Consider the following 16,694-nt stretch of genomic DNA (forward strand, 5'->3'; position numbering starts at 1 on the left):
TTTACATTTGTAAATGACATCGTTGAACGACCTTGATGTCCAACACGGCAATTTCATTGACAATGTCATGTTCATACGCTCACTAGTCTATGGTGCCGTGTACATGTACAGTCTACTAGTCATTAAGCAGCAGCAGAAAACATTGCACAATGTACACTGACAAAACAATAGACACATTTATACATTGTGTGCTGGTGTCCAGCATCATTCACACAGTGTGTGTTTTGATAAGTTTGAGAAACTCCTCCAAACCCCCCCTTCCCCTGCCCCCTTATAGCAAGTATCCACATGACAGTAATGCTAACAATCATCAATGCTATAACAAGCATCCAGACACAACACAACAACAATGATATAACAAGTATCCAGACACAACACAACAACAATGATATAACAAGTATCCAGACACAACACAACAACAATGCTATAACAATTATCCAGACACAACAACAATGATATAACAAGTATCCAGACACAACACAACAACAATGATATAACAAGTATCCAGACACAACACAACAACAATGCTATAACAAGTATCCAGACACAACAACAATGCTATAACAAGTATCCAGACACAACACAACAACAATGCTATAACAAGTATCCAGACACAACAACAATGATATAACAAGTATCCAGACACAACAACAATGCTATAACAAGTATCCAGACACAACACAACAACAATGATATAACAAGTATCCAGACACAACAACAATGATATAACAAGTATCCAGACACAACACAACAATGCTATAACAAGTATCCAGACACAACACAACAACAATGATATAACAAGTATCCAGACACAACACAACAACAATGATATAACAAGTATCCAGACACAACAACAATGCTATAACAAGTATCCAGACACAACAACAATGCTATAACAAGTATCCAGACACAACACAACAACAATGATATAACAAGTATCCAGACACAACACAACAACAATGCTATAACAAGTATCCAGACACAACAACAATGATATAACAAGTATCCAGACACAACACAACAATGCTATAACAAGTATCCAGACACAACAACAATGATATAACAAGTATCCAGACACAACAACAATGCTATAACAAGTATCCAGACACAACACAACAACAATGCTATAACAAGTATCCAGACACAACAACAAAGCTATAACAAGTATCCAGACACAACAACAATGCTATAACAAGTATCCAGACACAACACAACAACAATGCTATAACAATTATCCAGACACAACAACAATGCTATAACAAGTATCCAGACACAACAACAATGATATAACAAGTATCCAGACACAACACAACAACAATGCTATAACAATTATCCAGACACAACACAACAACAATGATATAACAAGTATCCAGACACAACACAACAACAATGATATAACAAGTATCCAGACACAACAACAATGATATAACAAGTATCCAGACACAACACAACAACAATGCTATAACAAGTATCCAGACACAACACAACAACAATGATATAACAAGTATCCAGACACAACAACAATGATATAACAAGTATCCAGACACAACAACAATGATATAACAAGTATCCAGACACAACAACAATGCTATAACAAGTATCCAGACACAACAACAATGCTATAACAAGTATCCAGACACAACACAACAACAATGCTATAACAAGTATCCAGACACAACAACAATGCTATAACAAGTATCCAGACACAACAACAATGATATAACAAGTATCCAGACACAACACAACAACAATGATATAACAAGTATCCAGACACAACACAACAACAATGCTATAACAAGTATCCAGACACAACACAACAACAATGCTATAACAAGTATCCAGACACAACAACAATGCTATAACAAGTATCCAGACACAACACAACAACAATGATATAACAAGTATCCAGACACAACAACAATGCTATAACAAGTATCCAGACACAACAACAAAGCTATAACAAGTATCCAGCCACAACACAACAACAATGATATAACAAGTATCCAGACACAACACAACAACAATGATATAACAAGTATCCAGACACAACAACAATGCTATAACAAGTATCCAGACACAACACAACAACAATGATATAACAAGTATCCAGACACAACACAACAACAATGATATAACAAGTATCCAGACACAACAACAATGCTATAACAAGTATCCAGACACAACACAACAACAATGCTATAACAAGTATCCAGACACAACAACAAAGCTATAACAAGTATCCAGACACAACACAACAACAATGATATAACAAGTATCCAGACACAACACAACAACAATTCTATAACAAGTATCCAGACACAACAACAATGATATAACAAGTATCCAGACACAACACAACAACAATGCTATAACAAGTATCCAGACACAACAACAATGCTATAACAAGTATCCAGACACAACAACAATGATATAACAAGTATCCAGACACAACAACAATGATATAACAAGTATCCAGACACAACACAACAACAATGCTATAACAAGTATCCAAACACAACACAACAACAATGCTATAACAAGTATCCAGACACAACACAACAACAATGCTATAACAAGTATCCAGACACAACACAACAACAATGCTATAACAAGTATCCAGACACAACACAACAACAATGATATAACAAGTATCCAGACACAACACAACAACAATGCTATAACAAGTATCCAGACACAACAACAACGCTATAACAAGTATCCAGACACAACACAACAACAATGCTATAACAAGTATCCAGACACAACACAACAACAATGATATAACAAGTATCCAGACACAACACAACAACAATGCTATAACAAGTATCCAGACACAACAACAATGATATAACAAGTATCCAGACACAACACAACAACAATGCTATAACAAGTATCCAGACACAACACAACAACAATGCTATAACAAGTATCCAGACACAACAACAACGCTATAACAAGTATCCAGACACAACAACAATGCTATAACAAGTATCCAGACACAACACAACAATGCTATAACAAGTATCCAGACACAACAACAATGATATAACAAGTATCCAGACACAACAACAATGATATAACAAGTATCCAGACACAACAACAATGATATAACAAGTATCCAGACACAACACAACAACAATGATATAACAAGTATCCAGACACAACAACAATGCTATAACAAGTATCCAGACACAACAACAATGCTATAACAAGTATCCAGACACAACAACAATGATATAACAAGTATCCAGACACAACAACAATGCTATAACAAGTATCCAGACACAACAACAATGATATAACAAGTATCCAGACACAACAACAATGATATAACAAGTATCCAGACACAACAACAATGATATAACAAGTATCCAGACACAACACAACAACAATGCTATAACAAGTATCCAGACACAACACAACAACAATGCTATAACAAGTATCCAGACACAACAACAATGCTATAACAAGTATCCAGACACAACACAACAACAATGATATAACAAGTATCCAGACACAACAACAATGCTATAACAAGTATCCAGACACAACAACAATGATATAACAAGTATCCAGACACAACACAACAATGCTATAACAAGTATCCAGACACAACAACAATGATATAACAAGTATCCAGACACAACAACAATGATATAACAAGTATCCAGACACAACAACAATGATATAACAAGTATCCAGACACAACAATAATGCTATAACAAGTATCCAGACACAACAACAATGATATAACAAGTATCCAGACACAACAATAATGCTATAACAAGTATCCAGACACAACAACAATGATATAACAAGTATCCAGACACAACAACAATGATATAACAAGTATCCAGACACAACAACAATGATATAACAAGTATCCAGACACAACAACAATGATATAACAAGTATCCAGACACAACAACAATGATATAACAAGTATCCAGACACAACACAACAACAAAGCTATAACAAGAATGTTTCATATACCTTCCTTGTCATCTTCTTTACCCTTGGTGATTATAATATGATAGGGAACATTAGGGAAGGCTGCAGGTATAATCTTTCTGATGGCAGGGCTGTATTGACAAAAATGATGACAAACAAATCATTAAATACACTTTTGAAATGATTGTCTATACTTGCCATACAAATTGGTGTAGAAATAGTATATATGACTTTACACCTGGTGTAGAGATACTAATAGTATATATAACTTTACACCTGGTGTAGAGATACTAATAGTATACATAACTTTACACCTGGTGTACAGATACTAATAGTATACATGACTTTACACCTGGTGTACAGATACTAATAGTATACATGACTTTACACCTGGTGTAGAGATACTAATAGTATACATAACTTTACACCTGGTGTAGAGATACTAATAGTATACATGACTTTACACCTGGTGTACAGATACTAATAGTATACATAACTTTACACCTGGTGTACAGATACTAATAGTATACATAACTTTACACCTGGTGTACAGATACTAATAGTATACATGACTTTACACCTGGTGTACAGATACTAATAGTATACATAACTTTACACCTGGTGTACAGATACTAATAGTATACATAACTTTACACCTGGTGTACAGATACTAATAGTATACATGACTTTACACCTGGTGTACAGATACTAATAGTATACATAACTTTACACCTGGTGTACAGATACTAATAGTATACATAACTTTACACCTGGTGTACAGATACTAATAGTATACATAACTTTACACCTGGTGTACAGATACTAATAGTATACATGACTTTACACCTGGTGTACAGATACTAATAGTATATATGACTTTACACCTGGTGTACAGATACTAATAGTATACATGACTTTACACCTGGTGTACAGATACTAATAGTATACATGACTTTACACCTGGTGTAGAGATACTAATAGTATACATGACTTTACACCTGGTGTACAGATACTAATAGTATATATGACTTTACACCTGGTGTACAGATACTAATAGTATACATGGCTTTACACCTGGTGTACAGATACTAATAGTATACATGGCTTTACACCTGGTGTACAGATACTAATAGTACACATAACTTTACACCTGGTGTAGAGATACTAATAGTATACATGACTTTACACCTGGTGTACAGATACTAATAGTATACATTACTTTACACCTGGTGTAGAGATACTAATAGTATACATAACTTTACACCTGGTGTACAGATACTAATAGTATACATGACTTCACACCTGGTGTACAGATACTAATAGTATACATAACTTTACACCTGGTGTACAGATACTAATAGTATACATGACTTTACACCTGGTGTACAGATACTAATAGTATACATAACTTTACACCTGGTGTAGAGATACTAATAGTATATATGACTTTACACCTGGTGTACAGATACTAATAGTATACATGACTTTACACCTGGTGTACAGATACTAATAGTATACATAACTTTACACCTAGTGTACAGATACTAATAGTATATATGACTTTACACCTGGTGTACAGATACTAATAGTATACATGACTTTACACCTGGTGTACAGATACTAATAGTATACATGACTTCACACCTGGTGTACAGATACTAATAGTATACATGACTTTACACCTGGTGTAGAGATACTAATAGTATACATAACTTTACACCTGGTGTAGAGATACTAATAGTATACATGATTTTACACCTGGTGTACAGATACTAATAGTATATATGACTTTACACCAGGTGTACAGATACTAATAGTATACATGACTTTACACCTGGTGTACAGATACTAATAGTATACATGACTTTACACCTGGTGTAGAGATACTAATAGTATACATAACTTTACACCTGGTGTAGAGATACTAATAGTATACATGACTTTACACCTGGTGTACAGATACTAATAGTATACATGACTTTACACCTGGTGTACAGATACTAATAGTATACATGACTTTACACCTGGTGTACAGATACTAATAGTATACATAACTTTACACCTGGTGTACAGATACTAATAGTATACATGACTTTACACCTGGTGTAGAGATACTAATAGTATATATAACTTTACACCTGGTGTACAGATACTAATAGTATACATAACTTTACACCTGGTGTACAGATACTAATAGTATACCTGACTTTACACCTGGTGTAGAGATACTAATAGTATACATGACTTTACACCTGGTGTACAGATACTAATAGTATACATAACTTTACACCTGGTGTAGAGATACTAATAGTATACATAACTTTACACCTTGTGTACAGATACTAATAGTATACATGACTTTACACCAGGTGTACAGATACTAATAGTATACATGACTTTACACCTGGTGTACAGAGACTAATAGTATACATAACTTTACACCTGGTGTACAGATACTAATAGTATACATAACTTTACACCTGGTGTACAGATACTAATAGTATACATAACTTTACACCTGGTGTACAGATACTAATAGTATACATAACTTTACACCTGGTGTACAGATACTGATAGTATACATAACTTTACACCTGGTGTACAGATACTAATAGTATACATAACTTTACACCTGGTGTAGAGATACTAATAGTATATATAACTTTACACCTGGTGTACAGATACTAATAGTATATATGACTTTACACCTGGTGTACAGATACTAATAGTATACATAACTTTACACCTGGTGTACAGATACTAATAGTATACATGACTTTACACCTGGTGTACAGAGACTAATAGTATACATAACTTTACACCAGGTGTACATATACATGTACTAATAGTATACATGACTACACCTGGAGTAGAAATAGTATATATGTCTTTACACCTGGTGTAGAGATAGTATACATGACTTTACACCTGGTCTAGAGATAGTATACATGTCGTTACACCTGGTCTAGATATAGTATATATGTCTTTACACCTGGTGTAGAGATAGTCTACATGACTTTACACCTGGTCTAGAGATAGTATACATGTCTTTACACCTGGTCTAGAGATAGTATACGTCTTTACACCTGGTCTAGAGATAGTATACATGACTTTACAACTGGTCTAGAGATAGTATACATGACTTTACACCTGGTCTAGAGATAGTATACATGTCTTTACACCTGGTCTAGAGATAGTATACATGACTTTACACCTGGTCTAGAGATAGTATACATGACTTTACATCTGGTCTAGAGATAGTATACATGTCTTTACATCTGGTCTAGAGATAGTATACATGACTTTACACCTGGTCTAGAGATAGTATTCGAAATTCGAAAGTTGTGTTATATGCAGATGACACCGCCCTCTTCTATGCATCAAAAGATGTTCAAGAAATTGAAAACAAGTTACAAGAAGACATGAGGTCAATCCATGATTGGTTAAATGCTAATAAATTGACACTGAATGTAAAAAAGACAAAGTGTACGGTATTCGGTCCGAGGAGAAAAATGTACAATACTTCAAATAATTTGAATATCAAGATCAACAATGAAATCTTACAACAGGTCAGCACATTTAAATACCTTGGTATATGGTTTGACCCACTTCTCACCTGGGAATCGCACATTGCCCATATATAAGTGCCAAAATCTCACAGCAGTTAGGTATTATCCGTAGAATTAGGTCTGCTTTACCTCAAAAAACTGCCAAAATGCTGGTCAATTCCATGGTATTGCCAATATTTGATTACGGGGATATCATCTGGTCTAACTGTACAAATAAGCTAATTTCTAAACTACAAACTCTACAAAACTGGGCAGGGAAGGTAGTCCTAAATTGCCACCCACACCCATGGAATTCGTTACCTGAACATGTAAAGCAAGCTAAAACTTTCAAACACTTCAAAGACAATTACAGAGACATTTCTTCTGCCTAGCAGTTATTTTACTTATCTGGATGTATAATGTCACAATGTGTGTATTTTATGTCCTAATGTGTTTTAGTATTTGTAAGTGGACTTTTGTGTGATTGTTGATTTGAAGTATGAGGGCCTCAATGGAAAGAAGCCGACCCTGCAACGCTTTGCGTTGTTTGTAACGCTTATTGAGTTTTACCCTGAATAAAGATATTTTATAATAATAATAATAGTATATATGTCTTTACACCTGGTCTAGAGATAGTATATATAACTTTACACCTGGTCTAGAGATAGTATATATGTCTTTACACCTGGTGTAGAGATCGTATACATGACTTTTCACCTGGTCTAGAGATAGTATATATGTCTTTACACCTGGTGTAGAGATCGTATACATGACTTTTCACCTGGTCTAGAGATAGTATATATGTCTTTACACCTGGTGTAGAGATAGTATATATAACTTTACACCTGGTCTAGAGATAGTATATATGTCTTTATATCTGCTGTAGAGATAGTATACATTACATGTCTTTTCACCTGGTGTAGAGGTAATATACATACCTTTACACCTGGTGTAGAGACAGTACACAAGTTGTTACACATGGTGTAGATAAAGTATACATGTTGTTACAACTGGTGTAAATATAGTGTGCATATCTTTACACCTGGTGTAGGGGTGGTATACATGTACATGTTGTTACACCTGGTAAAGAATTTACATTTTTAAGGTTGTGATCTCCTCACCTGATTATATGAGCCAAAGCCAGAACTCCAAGGAAGAAGAAGTAAATTGTTAACAACAGGTTGATATAATCCTTAGAAAATATCTGGAAAAAAACAAGCCAATATTTATCTGAGTTTCACTTGTGCAAAAATCAATTCTTCATTTTACTTATTCATTTATTCATTTTATTATATGTCACCTATATTGGACCACTCACATTATGCATTGTTTTCAATTAACAAAGTGATGATGACGTAGTGGTCCGTATATTGGACCACCCCATTATGCATTGTTTTCAATGGACAAAGTGATGGTGACGTAGCGATCCGTATATTGACCATCTCATTATGCATTGTTTTCAATGGACAAAGTGATGATGACGTAGCGATCCGTATATTGAATCACCCCATTATGCATTGTTTTCAATGGACAAAGTGATGGTGATGTAGTGGTCCGTATATTGACCAACTCGTTATGCATTGTTTTCAATGGACAAAGTGATGGTGACATAGTGGTCCGTATATTGACCATCTCATTATGCATTGTTTTCGATGGACAAAGTGATGGTGACGTAGTGGTCCGTATATTGAATCACCCCATTATGCATTGTTTTCAATGGACAAAGTGATGGTGACGTAGTGGTCCATATATTGACCAACTCGTTATGCATTGTTTTCAATGGACAAAGTGATGGTGACGTAGTGGTCCGTATATTGACCAACTCGTTATGCATTGTTTTCAATGGACAAAGTGATGGTGACGTAGCGGTCTGTATATTGAATCACCCCATTATGCATTGTTTTCAATGGACAAAGTGATGGTGACGTAGCGGTCTGTATATTGAATCACCCCATTATGCATTGTTTTCAATGGACAAAGTGATGATGACGTAGCGGTCTGTGTATTTGTCCATCCCATTATGCATTGTTTTCAATGGACAAAGTGATGATGACGTAGCGGTCTGTATATTTGTCCATCCCATTATGCATTGTTTTCAATGGACAAAGTGATGGTGACGTAGTGGTCCGTATATTGACCAACCCGTTATGGATTGTTTTCAATGGACAAAGTGATGATGACGTAGTGGTCCGTATATTGACCAACCCGTTTTGCATTGTTTTCAATGGACAAAGTGATGATGACGTAGTGGTCCGTATATTGACCAACCCGTTTTGCATTGTTTTCAATGGACAAAGTGATGGTGACGTAGTGGTCCATATATTGACCAACCCGTTATGCATTGTTTTCAATGGACAAAGTGATGATGACGAAGCGATCCGTATATTGACCAACCCATTATGCATTGTTTTCAATGGACAAAGTGATGATGACGTAGTGGTCCGTATATTGACCAACTCGTTTTGCATTGTTTTCAATGGACAAAGTGATGGTGACATAGCGGTCCGTATATTGACCAACCCGTTATGGATTGTTTTCGATGGACAAAGTGATGGTGACGTAGTGGTCCGTATATTGAATCACCCCATTATGGATTGTTTTCAATTAACAAAGTGATGATGACGTAATGGTCCATATATTTGACCATCACATTATGCAAATGTTTTCAATGGAGAAAGTGATGATGATGAAGTGGTCCGTATATTGGATCACTCTGTTATGCATTGTTTTCAATGGACAAAGTGATGATGACGTAGCAGTCCGCATATGCCTGTACTGACTATACTAACATCATTGGTGGGGTCGTCGCATGCTGCAACAGTTCACGTTGTTTGAAGCGCATGATTTTTGGAAGAAATGTAGGCTTTTCAAAATAATCAATCCCATGGTGAAGACATCACTTGACATACAACATCACACAATCTTTTTTGATGGCAGCATTCCTATTTTGTACATATAACATGTGTTATATGAGAACCCGACATTCTAAAGTTACATGTACAGTGGGCCCTCGCTAACTCGCGTCTTGGTAAGTCGCGGATTCGGCTAAGTAGCGGGTGTCACCTTGGATCCCATTTTTTCTTTAGTTTTCCTATTGTTTTCGGAACTCCTCTTTGTGTATTTTTTTTAAACAAATGGCACGCCTGCCAATTTCAAACTCGTTGGTGTTTCGATGAAGAGGTGTCGCGGTTTGACTTTGATGTTGGCAATCGCCTTCTATTTATTCGGACTGCCTCACAAGTTCCTTATGCACTTCTCGGCTAGTCAACAAACATGTCGACCATTTTTGTCTGGCTGGTCTTGTTAGATTCGAGTCGCAGGATTCATCAGTCGAATTCGAACATTGTCCTCAAAAACAAATTAATAACTAAAGCTTGTCTCGCATTAATATATCGTTTGATTTGATTTGATTGATTTAGAAGTCACCTAAAAACGTTTTGTTTCTTCACAACTTTGAGGAAAAATGTCATTTATATAACGAAATTTCGGGCTACGAATAACTGAATACGTTCATCACTTGCGTCTCTATGTTTATCTACCGACATCATGCATCACGCCACATGTTGCCGAACCTTGCGATTTCTCAACTCAACCCCATCATTTAGGAATGTTACTGTACTGAGAAACATAAAAAATTAGTTGTTGTTTTAGAATATATAAAACAAATCCCGTTATTCGATGATATAAAAGTCAAAACTGCACTTCCGCAACCCGGAAATTCAACAGCATTTCTTGGCCCTACCATGGCCGCCAGGCGTGAGCTTGTAAGTTGTAACTAGTTTGTCGACCGTGCAAAAAACAAAAATGAAAGTCTAGCCGCGATTGATGCTTTGAGAGTCACACAATTGTACGATAATCTTCCTCAAAGATTTACTGTTAACCCAGGACTGTTACAATATTACGTCCATGCGTCCATCACAATAAATTTCGAATACATACCGTCATGCTCGTGAAAAGATTTACTGAATATTGAAACTTTGATTTCGTGCGTATCTTATTTTTTTTAATGAATATCGCCCATGAACTTGCACTCATAAAAACATGTACAGTACTACACTGTAGTTTCATCAGCACATTACTGAAGAAAGAAGAAAAGCTGACGTGTGACGTGTGTTAATGTGTGGTTATGAATATATAATGAGCACCTCGCTAAGTCGCGGCCCTCGCTAAGTCGCGGGTTTCTTGATGGACCCGGACACCCACGAGTTAGCGAGGGTCTACTGTATCTGAATACAATCATGGCAACCAAAATGATTGACATATGACTTTGTTTTGAACATTTTGCAAATGAGTTGACCATACAGCAATGCATTCACATATAGTAATCTGATGCTATTATAGCATTAAATGTAAAGCTTTGAAAAATCAGTTCTAGTGCAAAATTCAGGTTTATACATCTTTAAAGTTCCTGACATGATATTCCTTGCATGAAATCATTGAAGATGAATTCCCAGGTGACATATAATAAAAATATTACAGCCTTGATATTGGATTATATGCCCTTGGTGCAAGGGTTCAATCAGCACTCCACTATACATGTACCTCGTGCTGATCATATCTTTGCACCTCAGGCACATGACCCCAATATCAAGGCAATAATATACTATTTTGCCATGATGGGCTAAATAAATAACAACTGTAGTAGTTATACAAAGATTTAATTTTAAGTGCAGGTAACTCGGGCTCAGTTAGTTTTGTTTACAAAACAAAAAAACAAACACATGAATAAATAAATAAATACTGACAAACAACAATAGAGTTATCACAAATCAGTATAAACACAAATGAATGTTTTGCAGTATCAAGAATTAGTATGTATTTCTCGAAAATTCTCGACCCCCCCCCCCCCCCCCATGAGATGGTATACCCCATAATTATGGTAAGTGAATTTGTAAGTTTCAAAACAAGATTGTGATAAGTACAAATTGGTCATTCTACAGGAAGAGTTATTTTCAAACTATAGACAAAAATCTAAGTATAACAGATCAACTGCACCATATGATCATGGTTCGATTCATCTTTTGTGTGTGTGTTGATCAGTAAGTAACTCTGTGTACTACTGTGTGTGATGATCAGTAAGTAACTCTGTGTACTACTGTGTATGATGATCAGTAAGTAACTCTGTGTACTACTGTGTGTGATGATCAGTAAGTAACTCTGTGTACTACTGTGTATGATGATCAGTAAGTACATGTGTACTACTATGTGTAATGATCAGTAAGTAACTACTACTGTGTGTGATGATCAGTAAGTAACTGTGTGTACTACTGTGTGTGATGATCAGTAAGTAACTCTGTGTACTACTGTGTGTGATGATCAGTAAGTAACTCTGTGTACTACTGTGTGTGTTGATCAGTAAGTAACTCTGTGTACTACTGTGTGATGATCAGTAAGTAACTCTGTGTACTACTGTGTATGATGATCAGTAAGTAACTCTGTGTACTACTGTGTGTGATGATCAGTAAGTAACTCTGTGTACTACTGTGTGTGTTGATCAGTAAGTAACTCTGTACTACTGTGTGATGATCAGTAAGTAACTCTGTGTACTACTGTGTATGATGATCAGTAAGTAACTCTGTGTACTACTGTGTGTGATGATCAGTAAGTAACTCTGTGTACTACTGTGTGTGATGATCAGTAAGTAACTCTGTGTACTACTGTGTGTGATGATCAGTAAGTAACTCTGTGTACTACTGCGTGTGTTGATCAGTAAGTAACTGTGTACTACTGTGTGTGATGATCAGTAAGTAACTCTGTGTACTACTGTGTATGATGATCAGTAAGTAACTCTGTGTACTACTGTGTGTGATGATCAGTAAGTAACTCTGTGTACTACTGTGTATGATGATCAGTAAGTACATGTGTACTACTATGTGTAATGATCAGTAAGTAACTACTACTGTGTGTGATGATCAGTAAGTAACTGTGTGTACTACTGTGTGTGATGATCAGTAAGTAACTCTGTGTACTACTGTGTGTGATGATCAGTAAGTAACTCTGTGTACTACTGTGTGTGATGATCAGTAAGTAACTGTGTACTACTGTGTGTGATGATCAGTAAGTAACTCTATGTACTACTGTGTGTGATGATCAGTAAGTAACTCTGCGTACTTTTGGGTTTCTTTGATTTGTAATGGTATTTCCAGCCTAGTACGACAAAGAGACAACTACAAAAAGTTCCAATTGTCAGTTGAGAATATAAAGGTTATGTTGTGATCTCGGCACACTTTTCGTGGTAGACATTGTATACAAATAGCGCCAATGGCGTTGTAGCACAACTGTATTGACTATTGCTATGGACACAGTCTTGTTGCTAGGGATATTTCAAACATTTTTGGAATCGTTATTACCTTGCCTACCCTTCCCACTTTCATCTTTGCAATATAAACCATCATTTTGTTGTTGATATGGGTGTGGTCATGTTGCTAGGCATATTTGCATACAATTTTTGAATATTTAGACACTTACCTACCCATCCCTGTTGTTATCTTTGTAATATCCATCATCATTTCATTATTGCTAAGGTTGTGGTCATGTTCCTAGGGCCAATTGTGCCGAAATGTTTTCAACAATAACTGCAGAATAATACCCCCAGAAACATCCCCACCAAGTTTCAACCCCATTCACCATGCAGTTTCAAGATATAAGGTTTTGACCAAAATTAATTTGCATATTGCTGATTTGAGTATCACGTTATGAATACAGCTTCATCTACACATCCCCAGATGCATCCCCATTCAGCCCAATCTGCCCAGTAGTTTTGGAACTATATATTTTTGACAAAAAAGAAACATTTTAGATCTAATTTGTACATCACTCATTGGATCACCATGTCATGAACATTCTTAATCTAAACACCCCTAGGAATGCTCCAACCAAATTTCTGCCTAATCTGCTCAGTAGTTTTGCAATTATAGATTTTTGAAACATTTAGCCCTAATTTGCATATCACTGATAGGATCATCATGTCATGAACAATTCTTTATATAAACACCCTGAATAACATCCAACCAAATTTCAGCCTAATCTGCTCAGTACATGTAGTTTTGTAATTATAGATTTTTGACAAAAAATACACATTTTAGCCCTAATTTGCATATCACTGATGGGATCATCATGTCATGAACAATTCTTAATCTAAACACCTCTAAGAACGTTCAAACCAAATTCAGATTGATCTGCTGAGTAGTTTTGGAGTTTAAGTTTTTTTGACCAAAAGTCACATTTTTTAACCCAAATCACACACCAATGGCAAGATCATTTTGATTTGAACAATTTTCCAACTAGATACCCAAGGTAATATACCCACCAAATATCATGGCAATCGGTCCACACACACACACACACACACACACACACACACACACACACACACACACACACACACACACACACACACACACACACACACACACACACACAGTGACGCCTATAACACTACTGAACCTTATCAGTTTAGTTGTGCTAAAAAGCAAGGCAATTCATATGACCATATTCTTTAAAGACATGTGAGAAGAAAATCTTGTTACAAATGTGCCACCATTGTTTGTGCTTGGAATGAGCCTCGAGGAGCTTAGCCATTGTATGACCTGGGGATTAGCCATGTGTGTGTTACTTTAAAATTTAAATTAGCTATTCAAATAGAGTGCCCGGGATATTTAAACATCTAACGAGATTGTTCAAAAGGACAAGAGACAACTCAGAAATCATCAGAATTACAGCCTTTCTGTTCATTTTGATGTCATTTTGCACAATAAACAAGTCATTGAAAATGACATATGATTGGGTTTTACATTTTCAAACCTGGTTAATGTTGTTTGGCCGACATATTGGATTGCATCATGACGAAAATGGATATGCACATGTATGTCACAGAACACTGTGCTAATACCAACTTTGAATGAGATCTGTTCAAGCATGTCTGAGTTATGGCTTTGGACATGGAAAATTCGCAAACAAAATGGCTGCCAGGCAGCCACATTGGATTGTATTACGACAACAATGAATATGCACATGTATGTCATAGAACACTGTCCTAATACCAACTTTGAATGAGATCTGTTCACGCATGTCTGAGTTATGGTTTGGACAGGGTAAATTCGCAAACAAAATGGCTGCTAGGTGGCCATATTGGATCGTATCATAAAAGAAATTGATGTGCATATGTATGCCATAGTATGTTGCCCCTGTACCAAGTTTGAAAAAAATCGGTCCAGGCATCTCCAAGAAACAGCTGTGGACGGACGGACGGAACCCAATCCATAAGTCCCCATCCGGACTTTGTCTGGCAGGGACTAATAATGTGAGTTCTTAAAGCATGTTTGTTCTAGCGAGGTGGATCAACACATACTACAATTCTTTGTTGATGGATTTGGAACATAGAGACAGACAGCTTTAAAATGTGACAGAAATCCCAAAATTTGTGAATTTTCAGGAAAATTAGTCTAAAAATGATGATAAATGTACAAATACAGATGTGCAAACGTAGTTTGTTTTCATTCCAGCTGATTGTCACATGTAGTGGCTTTTCTGCCGACATCATAAGTTCATGAATTAAGAGAATAAAAAAACCCAGTGATTGCGAAGTCTCAAAACACCAATGTGACAATGGCCCCATTCCAGCAAAAATGAATGGGCCATTTTCAATTTCAATGGGCCATTCAGAAATTCTAATGGGCCCAAGTTAGCATTCATGATCCAACAATAAAGTGAAATAGTTAAAATGAAGTAACCATCAATTCTACATTTTTATTGACAAAATATGAGCTCACACATAGGGAAAAAAGTGAGACTTTATAGTATAGTAACGAGTTACTACGGAATGAATGGTGAGGTAGAATTGGCAACATTCGTTATTTCTGATAGGGCCTACAGGGGTACGAAAGTAAAAGTGCTCTTATGTAGTCACATAAAAATTAAATACATAAATAAGTAAAGTAATATTTCTGCTTGTTATTGTTTGTACAGTAGGGAAGCATGTTCAAGTCGTGAACCGTAAGTCCGTACCGTATTAAGCCATGCAACCGTTGTAAGCCTGACACGGAAAAGTGGACATCGCGACGGTAGTTTTCTGTGGTAGCGATTTGAGTTGTTACCTACAAGATTAGTAATTGTGTTGATAAATTTATGCTTCAAGTATTTATTCTAAAACATCGGTGATCATAATCACTGATCGTAACATTCATTCAAGGAATT

At 35.9% G+C, this 16,694-nt stretch overlaps 1 protein-coding gene across 2 annotated transcripts in view; it reads right to left on the reverse strand.

The window, feature by feature from the left end:
* Window positions 1-16,694, reverse strand: part of LOC144445528 (signal peptide peptidase-like) — a 63,017-nt gene that overhangs the window by 19,260 nt on the left and 27,063 nt on the right. For both annotated transcript variants that reach the window (XM_078135116.1, XM_078135117.1), the window contains 2 exons: window positions 8,621-8,703; window positions 3,994-4,082 (listed from right to left, as the gene is read on the reverse strand). In XM_078135116.1, the coding sequence (XP_077991242.1) occupies window positions 3,994-4,082; window positions 8,621-8,703 (172 nt within the window). The remainder of the gene's footprint in view (window positions 1-3,993; window positions 4,083-8,620; window positions 8,704-16,694) is intronic.

The sequence above is a fragment of the Glandiceps talaboti genome, chromosome 14 (assembly GCF_964340395.1).
Source record: "Glandiceps talaboti chromosome 14, keGlaTala1.1, whole genome shotgun sequence".
Taxonomy (NCBI): Eukaryota; Metazoa; Hemichordata; class Enteropneusta; family Spengelidae; genus Glandiceps; species Glandiceps talaboti.